This window comes from Mesitornis unicolor, unplaced genomic scaffold (assembly GCF_000695765.1).
Source record: "Mesitornis unicolor isolate BGI_N332 unplaced genomic scaffold, ASM69576v1 scaffold14598, whole genome shotgun sequence".
Taxonomy (NCBI): Eukaryota; Metazoa; Chordata; class Aves; order Mesitornithiformes; family Mesitornithidae; genus Mesitornis; species Mesitornis unicolor.
In genome coordinates, this window is record NW_010202626.1 from 899 (window position 1) to 1,325 (window position 427).

Genomic DNA, 427 nt, shown 5'->3' on the forward strand with positions numbered 1-427 from the left:
GGGGGCGCAGTGGGGGCACTGGGAATGCACTGGGGACACTGGGGACACACTGGGGATGCGCTGGGGGCACATTGGGGACACTGGGGTTGCACTGGGGACCCACTGGGAATGCACTGGGGTTGCACTGGGGACACACTGGGAATGCACTGGGGTGGCACTGGGGACACTGGGGTCACTGGTGGCACTGGGCACACTGGTGGCACTGGGGACACCCTGCACTCACCGTGTCCCGTCGCCGTCCCGTGCAGCGGCCGTGCCGGGCCGGGGCTCGTCGGCGGTGCTGCTGGGGACGTCGGTGGCGTCGGCGCTGGCGTCGCTGTGGCTGGCGGGGGTGCTGCTGTTCGGGCTGCGCGACCTGTGCCTGGTGTGCGTCTCCACGTACGCCCTCAACGGGCTCCTCCTCGGCCTCAACTGGCGCCGCTGGCGG

General features: G+C 71.0%; 1 protein-coding gene across 1 annotated transcript; it reads left to right on the forward strand.

Annotated features, from left to right (window-relative positions):
• Positions 1-248: 248 nt before the first annotated feature.
• Positions 249-421, forward strand: LOC104545346 (vitamin K epoxide reductase complex subunit 1-like protein 1; the record flags this gene model as incomplete). Its single annotated transcript, XM_010190461.1, has 1 exon — positions 249-421. A coding segment is annotated over one exon (173 nt), but the record flags the coding sequence as incomplete, so codon positions are not given.
• Between the last annotated feature and the right edge of the window lie 6 nt (positions 422-427).